Source organism: Hemicordylus capensis, chromosome 5, assembly GCF_027244095.1.
Source record: "Hemicordylus capensis ecotype Gifberg chromosome 5, rHemCap1.1.pri, whole genome shotgun sequence".
NCBI lineage: Eukaryota > Metazoa > Chordata > Lepidosauria > Squamata > Cordylidae > Hemicordylus > Hemicordylus capensis.
The window spans coordinates 250,418,635-250,440,094 of NC_069661.1; the positions used below are offsets into that span (position 1 = coordinate 250,418,635).

A 21,460-nucleotide genomic window follows, 5' to 3' on the forward strand; every position below is an offset into this window, starting at 1 on the left:
CTTATTCTTCTTGATTTTAGTGTTATTTGGATTGACTATTTCTGAAACTTAATTACCTGTCTTCTTGGACTATTTGGAAAGGCGGGTAATAAATCTTGAAAACCAACAAGTACATGATACATTGAAATATCAAAACCAATGGAAATGCACCAAATTGTCCAACTCTGGTAGAAGCTTGTTTCTCACAGAAAAGCAAAGCAATAAGTTTAGCAATCTTTTTTAAAAATCACATTTACATAATAGTTTATTTACCTCTTCAAGAAATGCAGTAAAATATCCAGTAATGTTTACAGGTCTTATGGCAACCTAAGTTCTTTCTGTTCATGAACTAGATGCATGAATAACTTACATCTCATGAACATATCATATTTGTCTTTAAAATGCAATATTATGTAAGAGTCACCAAAATAAAAAATAAAAACACCCATTCAAATGCAGGAAAGTGTGGTTCCTATGCAGACTTAAACATTAACATAGTCAATCTGACAACACAGCAATTTGGACATGAGAGGGTGATTCCATCTTAAAATTCTTTGGATACTATTAAATTTGGTAGATTTCACCACTTTTGTAGAGCTAATGTACTTTCTAGCTTTTGGGTTTTATATACAGAATACTAGCTGACTTCATTTGAAACCGTTTGGATCAATGTTTTAGAGGGAGAGATTCATTACTGTAATTTGCGTATCTGAAAATGTATAACACAGGGAACTCAGAAAGAAGATCGGTGGGCCAAATCTGTGGGTCAGGCCTCCTGATTCCATGGCACTGGAGGTGGACTTGACAGCAGTTCCAAGACCACATGGGATGCCTGCCTTCCAGGTTGGAGAGAAGCCAGTGAGTTGCTAGGACAGCTCCCCAGCACTGTATGGATGCAGGAAGATTAAGGCAGCTGTACTAATGGGTGGCTTTAAAGCTGGCGGAGAAAGAGAGGCTCAATAAAGCAGCAGCAGACTCCATCCAGCTCAGGCAAGGCCTGTGATGGAGAGGTTGCCCCCGTCTATCCTGGATCAGCGAGGCCTGGAGATTAGCCTGCCGGATGAGTGGCTAGATGCTCCCTCTGAGGTCTATAAAGGGGGAGGAGGACACCCACAAGCCCCCAGTCATATTAGTTTCTTCTTTACCCTAGATCAGGCCTGCTCAACTTTGGGCCCCCCAGCTGTTTTTGGACTACAACTCCCATAATCCCCAGCCACAGCGGCCAAAAGCCAGGGATTATGGGAATTGTAGGCTAACATCTGCAGGAGGGCCCAAGTTGAGCAGGCCTGTCCTAGATTCTCTTCATAACTCTAAGTCCCCACCTCCGCCCAAGACTCCCATCCTGTCAACCATAGATGGGTGGAGTCTCATCACCCACAGATCTTCTGCACTTCTGGTATGAAAGCTGCCTGAGTGTAAGCAGCAAAGCTCATGCGTGGCGGCACACGGGTGTTTGTAAATGGCACACGTGTGTTTAAATGACCAGTTTGGATCATACTTCCCCAGCCCCTGATAGTGAGTGCAAATCGCTGCTCTACACGCAACCCATGAATTAGTTCCAGCGAGTATTTGGATCCCGCGGACCGTAGCAATTCAGACGAGCACTGGCTTCCTGCCTTTCTGCCGCTTGAGACGAACGGCAACGAGCCGCCCAGCTTGCCCTTACTGATCCCAGCCTGTGTGGGAGCCAGAGTGGACACCCCCCCACTCCTCACTCCAGATGCACCCCCACATCTCCAAGTCCCAGACTCCGGTGCTCTTCCCTCAGCTTCTGGGGTGTGTCACTGTTTTGCACGCTGACATGGAACGGCATGGAGCTTGCCCCCAGCAGCGCTAGCTGGCCTATCCTCTATGCTGCCAAGCCAGAGCCAGCTCCCCTTCCCTCGCGCCCTCCGTTTCTCCCGGCCAGCAACACACCTATCTGGAGACAAAGCAGAAGCGTTTGGTGCTGGAGGCGAGAGACAGTGGGAGGCGGAGGGAGGGAGCGTGAGCTGGTGCTGGGTTAGCAGCAGAGCGGTGAGGAGGATGGGCCAACCAGCACTGCTGTAGGCATCTTCCATGCTGCCTGTGGAACATGTGGTGACATGTCCCAACGCAGCCACAGCTCAGCACTGAGGGGGGAGAGGGGCGGAGTCTGTCTCGACTGGTGGTGGGGGGAGAGACGGGCCAGTAGTGAGATGGGGCAAGGTGCCAGCAGCAGGCACCCAGAGTAGGGTATCTGCACTCGCTGTCCTGTGGCACACGCACTGGCTGAGGTTGCCACCTCACAAGAGAGCCACTCTGGATGAGCACAATAAAGGGCCATGTTGGGAGGAGGCCAGGAGCAGTGGTCTCTTGGTGCATCTCCCTTTCAATCTGAAGCTTGGGACAGTAACAACCAAATTAGCTCCAGTTTTCCTTGCGGCAAATATGGAAGTGAGGGCTCAATCCTTTCTCGACCACTTCCACACATATTGAGGAGAAATCTGGTCTTTCAAATGTGTGTGTGTGTGTGTGTGCACGCCATTCACAATCAACCCCATCACAGCTGTGCTCTCTCACTTAAATCTCAGATTCTTTCTGTACCAGAATTCAAACCGTAAAACACGAATCAGTCCTTACTGTCATATTCTCACATCTGCAAGGATCATTAGATACAGGAATGACTCAGAAAGAACTCGCCTCACCTCGAAAAGCAGTGCCAAGCACAGGAGGGTAAGGGTAGACATCTTCTAATTTTTGCAGAAATCTATATAATCTTACATGACTCCTGGAAATGCTAGTCAGAATGCACGTTACATTAAAAAAGTCATTTTGGCCCAATCTTTGAAAATAACCAATAGTACCTCATAGATATGAACTGTTCAAGTTGAGTGAAAATCTATTTATGTGAAGTGCTTGGGCACACCAGTGAAATGTACAAGCAACAAAGAGAGAAGATGATAGACTCAATTCAAATGGAGGGAGGTGGGTGGGTGGACAGAAGATTCTATCGTATATTACAGGCACAAGGAACAAAAAAATAATACATATGGGGGGAAATAGCCACAATAGAAACTTTCCTTTTTTTTAAAAAATAGAAATTATTTCACAAAAAGCTCAAGCATGTTTATTTATGTTAGGTCTTAAAAATCAAGGTGGGGGGGGCAGAGAGAAAGCGGGGTGAGAAAAGCTCCATATCTTCTTATCAGAAAAATATTGACTTGCCCCCTTGACATTTCTGATTATCTGTCTATGTGGGATAGGAGTCTGCCTCCCCAAGGACAGCTGCTTGCCTCGGGAATCTCTCCCATTTCTCACGGGAGAGCTCAGAAAAGGAAAAAGCACAGCGATATTTACAAGTGTCACTGCTATTGTCAAAAATACGGCAGTCACCTTCTTCAGCTCTAGACCTCTCTGTTTGCTGCTCTCTGGCTGCTAAGTCTGTGGCAGACAATTCCTGATCAAGGCCAACACTGTCTGATGAACAGAAAGCGGGGGGGAAAGCCAGCTCCCAGAGCAGACAGCGTGTGTTTGTTCCTGATTCTCCCAAGAATCCTAATCCTCGAAACTCGATGGAGGAGGACAAGACAGAAGAAGCTCGGCTGAATCCTTCCACAAAAGAAGTCAAGGCAGAAGTGCTGAAGCGACAGTCTGACAAATCTCCGCCGTGCCTTCAGTGTGCTTTATGTTTCCACTTCTTGTGTTTTTTATCCTTCTTTTTGCTGGCACACCTGGAGCAGAACCACTGCATTTCTTCCGGGGGAGCGGCCGTGATTCCGACGCAAGGCCTAGGAGTTTGACAGAACACCCATCAATGCAGAAAAATGATGCCAGCAAGTGAAGTGCCTGCTGGTATTTTAACAAGAGATGCAAGCTTTACTCAGTGTGCTCAGCCCACACAGAGCTTTGACTACAGATTTAACTCTTTTACACACTTGGGTAAAATGCACTACTAGTCTGACACTGAGGTCAGGCCTCACAGGTAAAAAGGAACAACAATGAGTTATATTTGACAATGACTCCAATTTTAATGTTTTATTGGGGTTGACATTATATTTATAATTCAGGGCTAGATTGTGGAGGGGACAGCATCTGGGCAATATCCTCCATTGGTAGGTTTTTTGCTGTCTTTAAGAGCCCTGATAACAAACGCAAGGGTTCCCAACTTCTAGTCCCCAGGTGCTGTTGACTAACTCTCCCATAATACCCCAGCCACAGTGGCTGAAGGTTCATCTGGAACCCCAAGGTTGGGAACCCCTGAGTTGACGCATACACTTTTTCATGCTCTGTTCATACCTCAGGGTTTTGAAACAATGTAAGATAATGAAGGATTCACATGGCTGCCCCACAGACACTCTCTGGTGAAGGACCACAGCTCAGTGGAAAAGCAGGTGCTTCAACCTCTGGCATCTCAGGGTAGGGTTGGGAAAGACCTATCTGAGTCCTGGGAGAGCTGCTGCCAGTCCAGGGATTCTCAACGTTGGGCCCCCAGATGTTATTGGACTTCAACTCCCACAATCCTCAGCCCGTGGCCTTTGGTTGGGGATTATGGGAGTTGAAGTCCAATAACATCTGGGGACCCAACGTTGAGAATCCCTGGGGTAGACAATGCCAAGTTAGATGGACTGACTGGGCCTAAGGCAGCTTCCTAGGTGTAACCTCTGTTACAGAACACACTTTCAAACAGCACGACGGGGTTGAAAAGTGCTACATTTTATAACACATTCCTTATACTTTCTGAACTGACTTTTTAGCTGCCTTGGATGAAGAGTATGTTACATCCAAAATGTGTTAGGTATGGTAAGGGTGCGTTTGCAAATAACATAGTTTTCTTTAGTACCTTTAGAATAAAGTTCTTAGAATAAATAGTACCTTTAGAATAAAGTTCATCTTTATTCATCCTGTTTATTTAGACTCCTTAACTCCTTGGATGGACAGTGCTGCATTTATCCCCATTCACTTTAACTTGGCTCTAACTCACCCTGCTGCCCTTCTTGTGAAATCCTTACATTAAACACACACACAAAACAAGGGGGCTTGGAATATCACAGAGCACCAGGGCCCTCTTAGTGTAGCAAAATGCATGAAGTGATACTGGTTTGTGAAAACGTTTTTGATAATTTTGCATCCCTTGGGGCCATCCAGTTATGTCCCCAAAGTGAAGGACGATTAAAACACACACCAGTTAACTGAGCAAGTCACTCAAGTCATGGCACAGGTCCAGGCTATGGTTCAAAAATACCCTTGAGCTCTGCTGGAGCAAAGAAACAGGAAGTTTAGAGAGCTCCATATCCCAAGCACAGCAATACCCTGTAAAAGGGAGTTTATTAGTACTGCAAAGGGGCACAATACAGATTCACAGGCTTCAGAAGTTCACGGCACTACCTGCTTTCAGCGACAGGATGAATATCATAAAAATGAAACCTGCCATTTCAAAGTGACTCGGGACAGACAACATTGTTCTACAGCCTAATTTAAGCCTGAAGCACTTACCAGTGATACCAGTCATCACAATCGTCGCAGCCAATCATCGGGCTGCCGTCGTCTGGCTTCTCGCAGCCTGGGCAGATCCAGATTTTGTTCCCCCATTCATCTCGGATCTGGGTAAGGAAGTGGGGAGAGGTTGATGGCTCAGTTAGTCAAAAGAAGCACTCTGCACAGTTGACTACTTCCCAGTTACTCACCAAAAGTATAGGATGATTCAGGCATTTCTGGAGAAGATATTATATACCACCGCACTCCATTCACATATACATAAAATAGATGGCTGGACACACAGCCACAAATGTTTTCTGAAGAAAATTGTTATGTGGTTCCTTCCGCATGACTTCAAAATCTGAAATCTGGTACACATATAGACATCCCAAATTCTAGCACACACAGTGCTCTGCTTTGAAGGGAAAAGATATACAGATATCAATGCATACCCTAAGCTAAGGTACTTCTACGCCATTCAGAAAGCTGAAATTTGGCAGCTATGTTTGGCACAAACATAGCCCAGGATACCCCAGTTATAAGAACTGTCTGAAAATGAGACTTAATAACAAATTCAGTGAACAGCAGAAATAGGGGCTCTGAAATCTACCTCATAATAGAGGCCTGAGGTCCAGTACAGAGCAAGCTAAGCCAGAAATGGCATTCCACTGCTTCTTCACATACTTGAATCGGGCTTGGACTGGGGGAGGGAGGATTTCCAGTAGCAGCCGGGAACATACAGATGTTTACAGAATGCAAACATCATTTGCTATTATACGGACACATCAACCCCAGCTAACTTGGCAAAGAGGCACCTTTTAATGTGGTGATTCTCTTTATTGGGCGGGGGAGAGTAACTGGCCCTATCCACCCCCAGCACAGGACCTCCAGTGACTGTTGCTGGTGTCGATCTTGTGTTTCTTTTTAGATTGTGAGCCCTTTGGGGACAGGGAGCCATCTTATTTATTTATTATTTCTCTGTGTAAACAGCCCTGAGCCATTTTTGGAAGGGCGGTATAGAAATCAATCAATCAATCAATCAATCAAATAAATCAATCAATCAAATAAATAAATAAAAATCTATTATCCCTTACATTTGTTATAGACACGAGGCCTTCTGCAAAAGCCTCGAGTTACTTAAGGTAAAGTAAAGTGTGTTGTCAAGTTGATTTTGACTCCTGGTGCCCACAGAGCCCTGTGGTTGTCTTTGGTAGAATACAGGAGGGGTCTACCATTGCCATCTCCCACGCATGAGATGCTGCCTTTCAGCATCTTCCTATATCGCTGCTGCCCAATATAGGTATTTCCCATAGTCTGGGAAAAATACCAGCGGGGATTTGAACCAGCAACCTTCTGCTTATTAGTCAAGCATTTCCCTGCAGCGCCACTTACGGTGACGAAGACATAATGGTGGCAGCAGTGTGTGTCTCAATGTGAAAGTGCACCAGTCATGTAGAAAGGAGTGCATGTGTCCAATCTGAACATGCCAGCGAGAAAGGTGATCTCCCCACACCAAACACTTTTTGTGTAGCCAAGACCACTTTCAATATTGGAGCTTGGCTGAGCTCGGCACATGGGACAGGACTCCTCCCCAGCGTCTTTTGCCACTGGAACTTCCAAACCCCTTTCTACTTGAGTGGGATGCTTAAGCTCACAGGAAGGCTGCTGTGACACCTGCTTTGGCCTTCAATCCTGTTTATATGGGACCAGAATGAGAAGTCATTTGCCTTGCGTGGTTAGAATCCAAAGTTGCAGATGCTCAGAGTTCTTTGCATGCACATGCAGATTCCTCCTCGTGCTCATGATGCAGCACACCCCTGCTCACCAAAGAGAATGGAATGGGGTACCTTTGTGTAAGTACTGGAGCCACTAAATGGTGTCCTACAGCTGCTGCTCTGCATACGTCCCACCTCTTAAGAGTTGCACGGCTACAACTACACAGCAGGCCAAGGGGACAGGGATCTAGAAGTGCTTGTATAATTTTGGGACACAACAACCAGCTCCAAGTTTTCAGCCCTCATTTTTTTAAAAGATGAAAGCCTCAAATATGTAGGTAAGTTTCAGCACAGCATGAAGAAGGGAGGGAAAATTCTGGTGGTGGGGTTACTGTTAAGTTAGGCAATGGTGCTCCTTTACTCAAACAAAGTCACTGTTCCTTTGCTTTTGCAAATCATCCCAAGTGTCCTCAGAAGCCCACTGATCCGTTGCCTGATCTGTGACCAAAACTATATTGGTAGGTATAAACCATGTCAAACACTGAATGCACACGCACATGAACACATACATGTCAACTGTGCAGCCTGAGCAAATAACCAATGTTAAGTTATGCAAATTTACTTGCAAGCATCTGAGTCAGTGATCAGAGAAATGTGCCAAGTGTAGAACTGAGCACTTGGACATGTTCACCAACACAACTGATAGAGGCTCTCCAAAATGTCAGGCAGAGATCTGATCTTCCCCAGTGCTGCTACCTAAAGTCCTTTAAGCAAAGATACTGGGTGGTGAACCTGAGATCTTATGAATGTAAAGTATGAGCTCTACCTGTAGCCTCCTATCAGCACCACACTTTGTTTGAGGGCTAGAAACTAGTCACTGTGTCCCAAAAGTACACGGGAACTGTTAAATTTCTCTTTCCAGGGGTCCGACTGGCCACTGGAAGCAGAATGTTGGACTTTGGATTCAGCAAGGCAATTCTTATGTCTGTATTATTAAAAGTGGTGATGTTTAGGACCCAGATAGTAACAAATGATCAGGCAAATCAGCAAAGGCAGAGAGGTCTTTTAACTCAAGAGGTGTGTGTGGGGGTGGGTGGGCGTCATTCATTTGTTTCCCTTGTCAAGTGCTGCCTAATAACTGAAACCGATGCCCAAGAGGGCACTAAAACCTCTGCAGCCTGTGCCGCCTCCATACCCAACAATAGCCCCTCCCCTGAAGAAGACAATCTCGACGATGTGCATCTAATATATACAGTGCAGGGTGTATGTATTTCTCTGTCATTACTTATTAGCCAAACTCTTCCAACTCAACTAACTGATAAGATCAAGGGTATAAAAATTGTTACTGAGTAACTTTCCATTCCTTTGACATTTATGCCACTGTTCCATTTACTGAAGGATAAATGGAAGAGAGAGAGGGGAAGGGAAGGCAAATGCTTACAGTACTGTGCGATAGATTGTTAGAAACTGCTTCATCTATTCCTTATGGTGCATGGCGAGACATTGCAACCATAATATCTATCTATATATTTCTCTTAGGTGTACCCATTGCTAATCTCATGTGTGGCAGCTCTCGTGAGAGTTCACGAGCTGCCCAGATAGCGGCAGGCATAGGCGGGAGGGAAGAAAATGGTGGTGGCAGCTGGGCCAGTGGGGGGAAAAGACGGCGGCTGGTGGCTGGGCAGAAAAAACAACGGATGGGCGCAGCCGGGAATGAAACAGTGACTGGCCGGCCAGTGAGCAAGTGGCAGCGGCGAATGAGAGGCCTGCCTGCCGACCCAAAGGAAGGATGGCCCACATAGGAGCCGAATGTGAAGCGCGGAGAGGGTGGCACAGCCTCCTTCTCTGGCCCCAGGTCGACCTGCACTGGAGAATGGCTGAGTGGGCAGGCGGTGGAGAAGGTGGCACAGCCTCCCTCTCAGGGCCTGCTTGCCGGTCAAATGGCAGGCCAGTGAGTGGGTGGGGGAGAAAGTGGGAAAACTAGAGGCACAGATGCTCTGTGCCCGGTTCAGCTAGTTCTGAATATTATTTTTATATCTAGAACAATGCTGGCATGAAGCACACTACCCCTAACCAGACGTAATAACAAAAGGTGCCCTGAGCAGTCGTGTACTGGAGAGGCGGGGCATAAACACTGAAATAAATAAATAAATGAAACATGAGCAGAGTTTCTAAAACGGGACCGCAACTCCTGCCTGCACCCCGTCAGTCATCCCTGCTAGCACTCTGCTCATGGTTAGAGCAGTGTTTGTCTGAAGACACGAAAGCCGCATCTGTGATGGCGGGCAGCGCTTCTGTGACAGGGACATGTGGGCCCACACCTCCCAATCACAGAAGCGCCCGCCATCACGAATGTGGCGTTCGCCTCTTCAGACAAACTCCTCTAATTGTGAGTGGAGTGCTGGCAGGGATGACTGACGGGGTGCAGGCAGGAGTTGCGGTCCCGTTTTAGACCCTCTATTCACGCGCAGTGCCTTATGTACAACACGTGAAGAGGGCTACTGGGGTTTATCTATTCAGGCTTGTGTCATGTAGCTGACAATTTCTAGAACATTTCTACAGAACATGTAGATGCTCTCCAGTTCTGACATTATTAATACTTTTTAGAAGTTTTTCTTTTTTAAACCTTAAAAAGCCTGAAGGGCTAAAATATAAAGGGGGGAAAATTACAGAATGAACAAAACAATTTATCAAGCAAATATTAACAAAACAAATTGAAACCTAAGCAGCCTGACAGAATAAGCCACATAAAAGCCGACCATTTTGACACTTTCAGCTGACCTCATAACTTGTGTGAAAAACTCACGTTCTAAAAAAAAGTTTACAATCAGTTATGTATCCATAGACACGTGCCCCAAAGGCCTTATACTTCTTTGGTTTGAATAATCAATTTGATTCCTTGGCTGCCTCACAAGCTTCTTTGATAACCTGGCGAAGTTTAAATTACTCAAAGTAGTCCCACTGTATTGCCTAACTAGTCCCTTCAATTTCAATGGGGCTACTTCGAGTAATTCTCCTCATCCCGTCAGCCAATAATATTGAAGGTACAACATGCCTTCAACTATTTAAGAGTTCTTAATTAGTAACACACACACACACACACACACACACACGTACGTTCATTGTATATATGTGAACTCTGTGGATTTCAATATTTATTGGTAAATCTTAAGCCTTTTAAACCAGGGTAAGTATTAAAAAAAAACTGTACACAGTTGGACTAAGTGACCCAGTAAATAATCCCCAAGCTGTCATCATTTTCTGACATAGAGCGCCATTTACTAAGACATGGATGTAGATGGTAGCTTTATGATGTAATTAGTTGTGACATGTAGAAATCTTGGCTCATTAGATTTATCTTGGACGTTTACCACTTAGCTATGGTGAATGCTGGCTTTTACCATTATATGGTGGAAATGAGGTTGAAATGTGGACATTAGCCAGTGGCACCTAGTGAGCGTTGGAAACATTTGTGATTGTGAGCCCTCTTTGGGGACAGGGGACCATCTTATTTATGCATTATTTCTTTTTCTATGTAAACCGCTTTGTGAACTTTGGTTGAAGAGTAGTGTATAAATATTTGTTGTAGTAGTAGTTTGCATCATATAGTTTGTTTTGGACATTTATCAATAGGTTTTTGGTAAATTGCTCTTTTACTAGGAAGAGATTAAATCACATTCTTGTTGCACCTGTTTGTGTGGATCTTAGGCAAATATTCCTGCTGCCCCTTTAATGCACCTCAGTTTCTCAGTGTGTCAAATATTTTGAAATCTCTGGCTGAAAAAGGAAGATGCTGATGTGAATCAAAGTATGTGGAACTGTAACCAATGAGGGGACAGTTTTTTCACTGGGGATTAAACAACTACTGAAGAACGTGGCACATTGGTAGATATGCCAAAGGAATTTTGCCTTTAAAATGCTATGTGAGGTATTGCCCAACATTTAACAGAGATGTACTTTGCCATTTAATAGAGACTATTTCAGCCCTAACAGGCTGTCAAGGGCTTAAAGGCAAAACAAGCACAAAAAAGGCACACTTAATTTATAAATGAAACTTGCAACAAGGACATTGGATAAACATGATCTAAATCTTTTTAAAGGAAGTTCTCAAACCCTGAAAAAGCAGCTTTAATAATAAAGGAGCTGAACTTAGTTTGGGCTACTGTTGAGTTTGGCACAGGCAGTTTTAAAATGGCAAAATCAGCACCACAATCAAAAACTCTTAAGTTTTATAGAAGATGCTGGCTTGCTGGGGAGGAATGGGCGTGCTATATTTTAGTACACACTGACATAGTGAACAGGAGCCCCCAAACCCGACATCAATCAGCATCAACATGCATTCCAATTCAAAGACTTTATTATACTACGTACCACATAATTACTGACGGTCTCCGTCACCACACTCCTAACGGGGGCTTTGGAGCCTCCTGTGACAGACATGGCAGGAGATGGTGGTGGAATGAGGGCTGGGGAAATGGTGGCTGAAGGCAGTGAAGGAACGACTGGAGGAAGAGGTGGAGTGATGTGGAGCGGAGCTGGTGCTGGCGATGGTGGAGGGGGCGGTGTTTTGGGCCGAGCCAGGAGGGTGGGTGGTTTCGCCTCTGGGGCTGACACCACTTTGCTGATGACGCTGTCAAAACAAAAAGGGAGGGGGGAAAGAAGAGTTGATATAAACACTGTACAAAAATGAAGCCAACAGCATAGGAAGATAGTAAGTCAGATAGTGAGTCAGGCCACTGGTCCATCTAGATGGTTCAGTATTGTCCACTCTGACTGGCAGCATTTCTGGGTTTGCCTTGGGTTAAGAGATGGAGAAGGATCTTTCTTAGCCCTACCTGAAGATTCTGAGAATCAGGACCTTCTGCATGCAAACTTCAGACCTTCTGCTTGCAAAGCATGTGCTCTACACCCCTTCATTGACCTACACCCCTTCCCCAGCAGATAATCCAACAAGAACATATGAACATAAGTTTTTAAAAACAACAACACAGGAACAATAGTTTCTTAATAGCACTAGAATGTCCCCGCTCCCCCATCCGTAAGACCATCTAGTTCAGATATTCAGGCTCGCAAGAGCAACTGGGAGCTTATACAGACTTCTACTTCCCCTCACCCCATGAGTTTAGGGCAGCCAATACAACACGGAACACAAAAACCTGGCACGTCTCCTCCCCCCAGCGCACCATTCCTGAACCGTGTGGGCGGTTCATTCAAACTACAACTCTACACACACTCCAAGTAGGGATGGTTTGGAAGAGTCGTTCCATGTGATTAACGAAAGGCACACTGGGGTGGAGAGAGACATGCGGGAGTAGAGCCGCTCAGAAAGTAGAGTCTGAAACAGCCCCCTGTTTAGCTTCGTCCAAAGATGGCGTAATTCGTGCAAACTTGACATAATTAAGGTAGGCATATTAATTTATTAATTATTAATTATTATTAGTATTGGAAATGTATAATGATGGGAAATAGGAAAGTGGATGGATGGGACGGGGGGAAGAGCAGGAATGGGCTTGGATTGCATCAGTAGCCAAGCAGGGATGCGGAATAGCTCGAAACTCCTGTCTTTAGCACTGGTTCCCTTCCCTTCTAGCCAGACTGCCCGCAACACACAGCAGACCCTTAACAGAGCAGCCCTGCTGGGTCAGACCAGGTGCCCATCTAAGTTTCTGGGCAGTTTACAACAAAACAATCCTATACCATAAAAGCCTTCGGCGTGCGGCCGTGCTGCCCGTGTCTTTTTGGGCCGATCTGGGCATGCGCGGAGCGCATGCCCAGATCGGCCCAAAAAGACACGGCCGCCCAGACACGGGCGGCCATGTTGGAACAGGGGAAGCGGCGGCCTAGGAGAAGCGGCCACCGCCAACGAGAAAAGAGTGCTGGCGAGGCGGCAGGGGAGCCACGGCCTTGGCCAGAGGTGGCAGTGGCCGCGGCGGGGCGACTGGCCCCGATGGCGGCGGCGGCGGCCGCCAGCGAGAATGCGGGTGAAGCGGCGGTGGCCGTGGCGGGCGACTGGCCCCGATGGCGGCAGCACAAGTGTGGGTGAGGCAGCGGCAGCTGGCCGACTGGCCCCCGATGGCGGCGGCCGCCGCCAAGGGAGTATGGGCGAGGTGGCGGCGGAGCTATAGGTACGGCCGAGGCAGCGGGGGAAGCCAGAAAGGAGAGGCCGAAGGTGGCGGGGCGGACTGGGAAGGACTGGGCCCGCTGGCGGCCGCACTCGGGGGGGCGGGGGTGGTCTACTAGCGCCCGTTTATCTAACGGGCTGAAAATTGCTAGTACAAAATAAAAAGGTTAAAACATTACAAGATTTTAAAATTTAAAACAATGTTATTAAAACAAACAATGAACTATTAAAACAGTATCTAATTAAAAGCCTGGGTGAACAAATGTGTCTTGACTGCCTTTTAAAAAGTTATAATAAGAGATGGGGAGGCTCTGATTTCAGCAGGGAGCGCATTCCAAAGCCTCGGGGCAGAAATGGAGAAGGTTGGTCCCTGAGTGGCCACCAGACAAGGCATTTCAATATACATACATGCTAGGCAATAGGCCAGAGAAGCTGACTGCATTCTATGTAAAACTGACCAGTGGGCATATCATAAGAGAGCCAGCGTGGTGTAGTGGTTAGAGTGCTGGACAAGGACCGGGGAGACCCGAGTTCAAATCCCCATTCAGCCATGACACTAGCTGGGTGACTCTGGGCCGCTCACTTCTCTCAGCCTAACCTACTTCACAGGGTTGTTGTGAAAGAGAAACTCAAGTATGTAGTACACCGCTCTGGGCTCCTTGGAGGAAGAGCGGGATATAAATGTAATATAATAATAATAATAACAACAACAATAATAATAAGTCACGCAGAGCTAGAGACGCTAACTCTGAGTTTGGACTAGACAAGTGTGCTGCATTAATAATGAACAGAGGGAAAATAAGAAAAACAGAAGGAATATAACTGCCCAATGGAAGCAAGATCAAGAACCTGGACGAGAAAGAACGTTACAAATACTTGGGCATTCTCCAGGCTGATAACATCTCACACACTGAAGTTAAAAGAAAAATTGGAAGTTAATACATCAGGAGAGTTAGAAAAATCCTCAAGTCCAAACTCAATGGTGGGAACACCATACAAGCCATAAACACCTGGGCTATACCTGTTATCAGATACACTGAAGGAATAATAGACTGGACCCAGGCAGAGCTAGAAACGCTGGATCGTAAGACCAGGAAAATCATGACCATCAATCATGCTCTGCACCCCCGCAGTGATGTTGATAGGCTCTACCTCCCTCGCAGCTCAGGTGGAAGAGGAATGCTGCAAGTCCATCAAACAGTAGAGGAGGAGAAAAGAGGCCTTGAAGAATATATCAAGGACAGTGAAGAAGATGCACTTCAAATTGAACTTTTTTTGAACTTCAAATTGTTGAACTGGAGAAGGTACAGAAGAGGGCAACCAAGATGATCAGGGGCCTAGAGCACCTTTCTTACGAGGCAAGACTACAACACCTGGGGCTTTTCAGTTTAGTTTAGAAAAAAGACAACTGCGGGGAGACATGATAGAGGTCTATAAAATCATGCATGGCGTGGAGAAAGTGGAGAGAGAGAGATTCTTTTCCCTCTCACACAACACTAGAACCAGGGGTCACTCCATGAAATTGATTGCCAGGAGGTCTAGGACCAACAAACGGAAGTACTTTTTCACACAACGCGTGATCCACTTGTGGAACTCTCTGCCACAGGATGTGGTGACGGCCAACAATCTGGATGGCTTTAAGAGGGGTTTGGATGACTTCATGGAGGAGAGGTCTATCAATGGCTACTAGTCAGAGGGCTGTGGGCCACCTCCAGCCTCAAGGGTGTGCCTCTGAGTACCAGTTGCAGGGGAGCAATGGCAGGAGAGAGGGCACGCCCTCATCTCCTGCCTGTGGCTTCCAGCGGCATCTGGTGGGCCACTGTGCGAAACAGGATGCTGGACTAGATGGGCCCTGAGCCTGATCCAGCAGGGCTGTTCTGATGTTCTTATGTTCTAAATGGACAATAACGAGAAACTATTCAACACCAATGAAAGAAAGCAGGCCTACAAGAAAGAACAAGTCAAGAACCGAGCAGAAAAATGGAGAAATAAGCCACTGCATGGTCAATATTTGCACAATATAAGTGGAAAATCAGACATCACCAAGACCTGGCAATGGCTTAAGAATGGCAACTTGAAGAAAGAAACAGAGGGTTTAATACTGGCTGCACACGAACATGCACTAAGAACAAATGCAATAAGAGCAAAAGTAGAAAAGTCAACAACAAACAGCAAGTGTCGCCTTTGTAAAGAAGCAGATGAAACAGTGGACCACCTAATCAGCTGTTGTAAAAAGATCGCACAGACTGACTACAAACAAGGGCATGACAAGGTAGCAGGAATGATACACTGGAACATCTGCAAAAAATACAAGCTACCTGTAGCCAAAAATTGGTGGGACCATAAAATTGAAAAAGTTAAAAAAATGAAGATGTAAAAATATTATGGGACTTCCAACTACAAACAGACAAACATCTGCCACACAATACACCAGATATAACTGTAGTTGAGAAGAAAGAAAAACAAGTCAAAATAATCGACATAGCAATACCAGGGGATAGCAGAATAGAAGAAAAAGAACTAGAAAAAATCACGAAATACCAAGATCTACAAATTGAAATTGAAAGGCTGTGGCAGAAAAAGACCAAAATAGTCCCTGTGGTAATTGGCGCCCTGGGTGCAGTTCCCAAAGACCTTGAAGAGCACCTCAACACCATAGGGGCCACAGAAATCACCATCAGCCAATTACAAAAAGCAGATTTACTGGGAACAGCCTATATTCTGCGACGGTATCTATAACAACAGCAACAACATTGATGATAAAATTCAGCCATCCCAGGTCCTTGGGAAGGACTCGATGTCTGGATAAAACAAACCAGTCAATAACACCTGTCTGACTGTGTAAATAAATAAATAAATAAATATAATAGGGATCTGCAAAATCTGCCTTACTGGTTTCATTGGATGACTATGGAAGCAGTCATGGCTGATTAAGATGAATAACTAATAAGCACACAATCCTCAGAATTCAAGCATTAATTGCTACCTTCTTTGGAATCCAAAACAAGATGTCACTGAGACATGGGGAGCAGCATACACTGTGCTGGTGGTGGAAAGACACGATTAAAATACTTTGGAGAACAGTGCCAGAACCCTGCTTTCTGGCTATACCCCACTGGAGATATGGCTGGCTGGCACCAGGCTCATGACCTTCTCAGTGGTAGCCTTACGGTTGAGGAGTATCCTCCTGGAGGAGATCCAGCCAGCTCCTCCTCTATCCAGTTTCAGACAGTTTTAAAGACCTCTTTATGTAGGCAAGAATTCAACAGTTCATCTCTTTTATGGTGCTTTATTTGGTTTAATATTGCTTTACTGTCTCATTGTTTTCAGAATTGTTTTTAATATTTCTAATTTATTTTTATTGCATTCTGCTTTGAGTGCACTTGGATGCAGGAAAGTGGGATGTTGATGACCCCTAAATGCGGTCACACCCCTAAAGCTGCCTTATATATTGTCAGAGCATTGATCCATCGAGCCCTGTATTTTCTACAATGACTGGCAGCAGCTCTCTAAGGTTTCAGGCAGGAGTCTCTCTCAGCCCTACCTGGAGATGCTGCCAGGGACTGAACCTGAGACCTTCTGTATGAAAGGCAGATGCGTGTCCAATGAGCTATGGGTTCTTTTTCTATTAAGCTGCCTTATCCTGAGTCAGACTGCTGGTCCATCTAGCTCAGTGGTGTCTACAGTGACTGGCAATGGCTCTCCAAGGTTTCAGATAGGAATCTTTCCTAGACCTACCTGGACATTCCAGGGATGGAACGTGGAACCTTCTGCCTACAAAGCATGTGCTCTGCCATTGAGCTATACAGGAAGCTCAATGGCTTAAGTGGCCATTGAGCCTCTTAAGAAATACAGGAAGGAGATCAGAGTAATGACAATTCCAGACAGAAAATAATCTGAACCTTTTTTAACATCAAAAAGGTTCATGAAACATGAAAGGTTCAGATATGGGTTCCCAAGAGGCCAGACAGCCACACTTACACAAAATGCAGAGAGATATACTGGAATCAGCTCACACTGGATTATTAGTACGAGCAAGGACAAGGGCAGTGACTAAAAATCTAATTTTTGTTCCAAGAGGAAGGAACTAGAACAATACTTTGCAGCACATATGAAACATTTTCATTAAAAGGGGATAAGAGATTCTTTAATGCCGCAAGTAACTCCTGCTGACAAGCCTGCCCTCAGCGGTACACAGCAGCTATTCTCCTGTGCTGGGACAAGTCCAGTGGCGCTGAGCACCTCAGCCCCTAACCCACATCCAGCAAGTCATTCAAGTGAGGCTGCAATTAAGTTCTGAAAGCAGAAATCCTTGGGTGCATCCTGCCTTTCACACTGAAACAAGAAAACCTGAGCATTCTGCAGCCAAGCCCACAAGGGCTTTGCAATAATAGGCTGAGGAAGAATGCGTTATGTGCAGGAAATCACAATGCTGAGGGAAGAGAGAAGAACAGGTCTTTTCTTGGCAGTAGTGCTCCAGCAGTGTTCCCTCTAACAGGAATTCCCAGGTGTTGTTGACTACAACTCTCATAATCCCCAGCCAAAGGCCATTGCAGCTGGAGATACTGGGAGTTGTAGTCAAGAATATCTGGGAATCCCTGTTAGCGGGAACACTGTGCCCCAGGTGTGGAATTTTTTCTTTAAAGAGGTCCAGCAGAATCAATCACCCCATTTTTCAAAGATAAGATAATACGGTTTTGGTGCTACATGAATATTTCAGTAAAACTGTCAGGCTCTCCAACTGCTTTTTGATACGGATTGTGTGTGGCTTCAGCTGCTTTGCCGTGCAAAGCAATAGAAAGAGGAAAAGCAGGAACTACATTATGTGGGCAGATACATAAATAGATAAGCTACCATTTACACTGAGAAAGATTTAAGAGGGAGAGCTCCAAGGAGATGAAAATCTGGACATTCCAAAGAACTGTTGGCTGCTTTTTGAATGTGTTTTGAATGTGTACTCTTAGTACATGGTGAGAGCCGGTGTAATATAGTTGGTAAAAGTGTGACGTGGAAAGGCTTGAGTTAAACTCCCATCCCAGCGTTTATACCACCACCACTTCAGTTCCAAAATAGGGAAGATGAGGCTTTTCATTGGACCTTCTGGATCACAAGGCAAAATGTAAAGATGTCAGAGGCGTGACTCGCACACGGAGCTGGTAAACGTGTTGCTGAGCTGTGCCATCTGACTGAATACTCTGCCATACAAAAAAAGAAAACCTTTTCTGCACATGGAAAACCAGCATGTCAGGGAGAAGACTAGAATTCATTTCCCTGAGACGTTGTTTTTCAATATTCGGGGATATCTTTGTATGCAGGAATATTCAAAGACAAGCCCTTGCTTAGTAGTACAGTCAGACATGTATTTCCTACCTCAGTGAGAAAGAGATAGGAGAAATACGACAAAGGTGAGAGGGGAAACATAAGCCTAATGAGACCATAGTCTCTTCTGACCTTGGTTCACACGAATGAAATTGACTAGCAGGGGAGCTGTAGAATGCTGTAATGATCCAAGTGTATACGATCTCTTCCTAGCCAATGGCACCTTCCAATGTGCATGTGCTCTGCTCAAAGCCCACTTTTTTGGCACGTGAGAAGAACATGTGGAAAAGGAAGGCTTCTGGCAACATGCTCAAACCACGCCTGTGATGCACAACTGCTCTTAAGTACCAAAGCTGCCTGATCCCCATTAAATTCACTTTAATGAATTTTAATTCCTAGTGTCTTAATCTATATATTTAATCCTCATAGACGTGCCTGATGTGTGGAGAGTGTGTTCCGGCACTCAGCTGATTGGCTGAGCTGTGGAGGTGCCGGATTGGCTGGGCACCAGCAGTCGGCACTACTTGTGAGAGCGGTGGGCCGTTTGGGGAAGCTGGCGGCAAGGCGGCCGGCCGCTTAGGAAAGTGGGCAGGCGGCTGGCGGTGGAGACCGGGTCGGGAGGGGAAGGGGCGAAGCCCTCGTGCCCATTTGAGGCCAGGTCGTGAGGGGAATGGGGAGGGAGGGCAAGAAGTGAGACTGGGGCAGGAGGCGGGGGCAGTGTAGAAGAAACAACCAACCAATTGAATTCTCCCAACTAAACCCCTAAAAGTAAGTAAACTACTGCACAGATGCTCTGTGCATGTTCAGCTAGTAGTGTTTGTACTCCGTTTCAGGACAAGGCCAGAAAGAGTCTGTACTCATCTTCACACTCAAAGTAGAGACTGGTCTTCAGCACTATGAGCTTTTGAAGAGGATACGGAAATGTGTTCAGAACACTAGCTAGCTGCAAATGTACCTGCTGTTGGTGCTCGGCATTTTGAATCTCAAGAATATCATTTTCAGACAGCAGTCTGGAGCCCAGTGGAGACAGTGTGGCATCTAAATGCGGGAGGCCCAAGTTCAGTGTTCATCGATGGGCCAAATTACACATGATGTTAAATGTGTCTTTGGGCAGCTGGAGCTGCACCTTTACTCTCAAGTAGCAGCCACATAGGACCATGATTCATATTGAGACCCTGGCACAAAGACAGCCTTTAACCTATGCAATTTTCCAGTCAGAAATATCCAGCTGGAACAACTATTTAATGCCATTTTTAATGTTAAAAAGGCCCTGCCTGACACTTTTGGTGCTCAATAGTCCCTGCTAAATGAGCAAAGAGGAGCTTTTTAAAGTGGTGATTCGTTCATATTTAGCAGGGGGAGAGCAACTGGCCGTATCCATCCCCAACACAGCATCCCTCCAGGGGCTGTTGCTAGTGTCTGCTGGTATCTACTTTGTGTTTCTTTTTACATTATGAGCTCTTTGGGGACAGAGAACCATTTTATTTCTTTTTCTGTGTAAACTGCTTTTTGAACTTTTGTTGAAAAGTGGTATATAAATATTCATAATATAATGTAAGTGAGGCCCATTGTTGACTGGGCAGAGTCATTTTGCATAGATTAAACTTATAGGAAAGTTCAATAAATTAAACATATGTAATAGATTTTTTTTATTAATGTGCTTGCAGAAGGCAAGTAAAAGAACAGTTTGAAATGTGTAGGACTTCAAACATGCATTTGATTGAATAACAACTATATATAGTAAGTCTGCATTATAGTAAATTTGGATTTGAGAAAGCTCTTCAGCTTCTCTTGGGCATGATGCCATTTTAGAATTATTGATCTGACTGAGTGTTAAAAAAAATCTGTTGAGAACAATAACAGCTAAAATATGATTATATTCAGATTTATTCTTTTTTTTTAAAAAAAAAAATTATGTAAACCTTTCCCTGAGCATATTCCAGAGTAAAAGGTAATGCATGTAGCTAAAGTAAGTGGCAGGATTGCTCATGCAAAATGTGTTATCTGTAAGTTGTTGGGAAGTATGATATTCAGAATTTCTTAAAAAAACAAACAAACCAAAAAAAGTATTTAAAATTCCAGCAAGCATGTTCTGGTGTAAAAAGTAGTGCATTCAGCTAATTTCAGTGACAAGACTGTTTATGCAAAAGTTGGTATCCGTAAGTCATCTGGAAGTATGACTTTATTTCACATAAACCAACCAATCAAACTCCTCAAAATATCTCCATGCATGGCAGTTCTCACGAGACTTTGCAAGTAGCTGCCAGAAAGCAATGGGAATGGGCAGGAGGGAAGAAAATGGCGGCAGCAGCACTGAGCCAGCTGGCTGGCAAAAAAAAAATGACGGCGGGAAGAGGATGGGCGGGAAGAAAACAGCAGCGGCAGCAGGCAGATGAAGAAACGACAGTGAGTGGGGGGGGGCGGATGGTGACAACGGAGGCGGGGGGCGAACTAGAGGCACAGATGCTCTGTGCCGGGCCCAGCTGGTATGATAATAAAAATAAAGTGATATAGTGGCGATGATATACACATACCCATCTTCTCCTGACAAGATTTAAGACCTCTTTCAAAGCATAGATAAAATAAATAAAAACAAAGATCTTACAAACTCGAGCAAACATGTTTCAGTGTTAAAACATCATTGTCAAAGCTCTATTTATTTTTATTTATTTATTTATTTTTGCATTTTTATACCGCCTTTCGTTAAAATATAGCCCCAAGGCGGTTTACAAAAGTTAAAAACATACAATAAAAACACAATAAAAACAGCATGCTAAGAGTATAAAAACATATAAAAACAGGCATAAAACAATACAAGAAATAAAAACACCCAGAAGCAGCAGTAAAAACGATTATGTAAAAGCCTGGGTAAAAAGCCAAGTCTTTACAA

General features: G+C 45.0%; 1 protein-coding gene across 2 annotated transcripts in view; it reads right to left on the reverse strand.

Annotated features, from left to right (window-relative positions):
- Positions 1-226: 226 nt before the first annotated feature.
- The window catches only part of TAF3 (TATA-box binding protein associated factor 3), a 193,568-nt gene continuing 172,334 nt past the window's right edge, over positions 227-21,460 (reverse strand). For both annotated transcript variants that reach the window (XM_053254943.1, XM_053254942.1), the window contains exons 5-7: positions 11,502-11,760; positions 5,434-5,540; positions 227-3,728 (exon numbers count right to left, since the gene is read on the reverse strand). In XM_053254943.1, the coding sequence (XP_053110918.1) occupies positions 3,614-3,728; positions 5,434-5,540; positions 11,502-11,760 (481 nt within the window). In that variant the 3' untranslated portion in view covers positions 227-3,613. The remainder of the gene's footprint in view (positions 3,729-5,433; positions 5,541-11,501; positions 11,761-21,460) is intronic.